Genomic DNA, 524 nt, shown 5'->3' with positions numbered 1-524 from the left:
GGAGGAGGACGAGCTTCACGAGCTGCTCGACTTCCTCAAGGCCGGCAAACACACGGACACCGATGGCGAGCACCACGGGTATCCGCTGCTCGCCCGTGCGGCCACGTCGTATAGCTATGGTGAGGGGAGGAGGGGCGAATTCGCGATGCTAACCCGCTGTTTTGCTCCTGCGGCACAGCCAAGCGCACACGGAGGTGATCAAAGTGCTGAGCCACCAGCTCTTACAGGCCGCGTCTCATTCTGATGATGGCCACATCACCATCGACGACTTTCTCAACACCCTGCGCAACATCTCAATTGTACGCTCTCGCTCGCTCGCATTTTCTCGCGTTCTCGTGTCGTCGCAGTGCCAAAGACAAAGCGCCAACGCTCAGCACACCACTCCTCCTGTCCTCATTTGTTATGGGAGCAGGCCCTGCAAGACTTCTCGCTCAATCTGCCGCGTCAGCTCGCCCAACCCATCGCAGATGCCAAATCGCTCGAGTCGGTACGTTCCATTCTTCTTCAGCGCTGAGAGGGCCTCG

The 524-nt window shown here is 59.0% G+C and overlaps 1 protein-coding gene across 1 annotated transcript in view; it reads left to right on the top strand.

Moving 5' to 3' along the window:
- The window catches only part of ACA1_311340 (uncharacterized protein), a gene marked incomplete at both ends in the record, with an annotated part of 2,006 nt that overhangs the window by 565 nt on the left and 917 nt on the right, over positions 1-524 (top strand). The window contains 3 exons of the mRNA XM_004337735.1: positions 41-108; positions 179-299; positions 413-487. Of these exons, the coding sequence (XP_004337783.1) occupies positions 41-108; positions 179-299; positions 413-487 (264 nt within the window). The remainder of the gene's footprint in view (positions 1-40; positions 109-178; positions 300-412; positions 488-524) is intronic.

The sequence above is a fragment of the Acanthamoeba castellanii genome (genome assembly GCF_000313135.1).
Source record: "Acanthamoeba castellanii str. Neff unplaced genomic scaffold scf7180000083781, whole genome shotgun sequence".
Classification (NCBI taxonomy): Eukaryota; Discosea; order Longamoebia; family Acanthamoebidae; genus Acanthamoeba; species Acanthamoeba castellanii.
The sequence above is the reverse complement of the archived record's forward strand: the minus strand, read 5'-3'. Positions and strand labels throughout refer to the sequence as shown.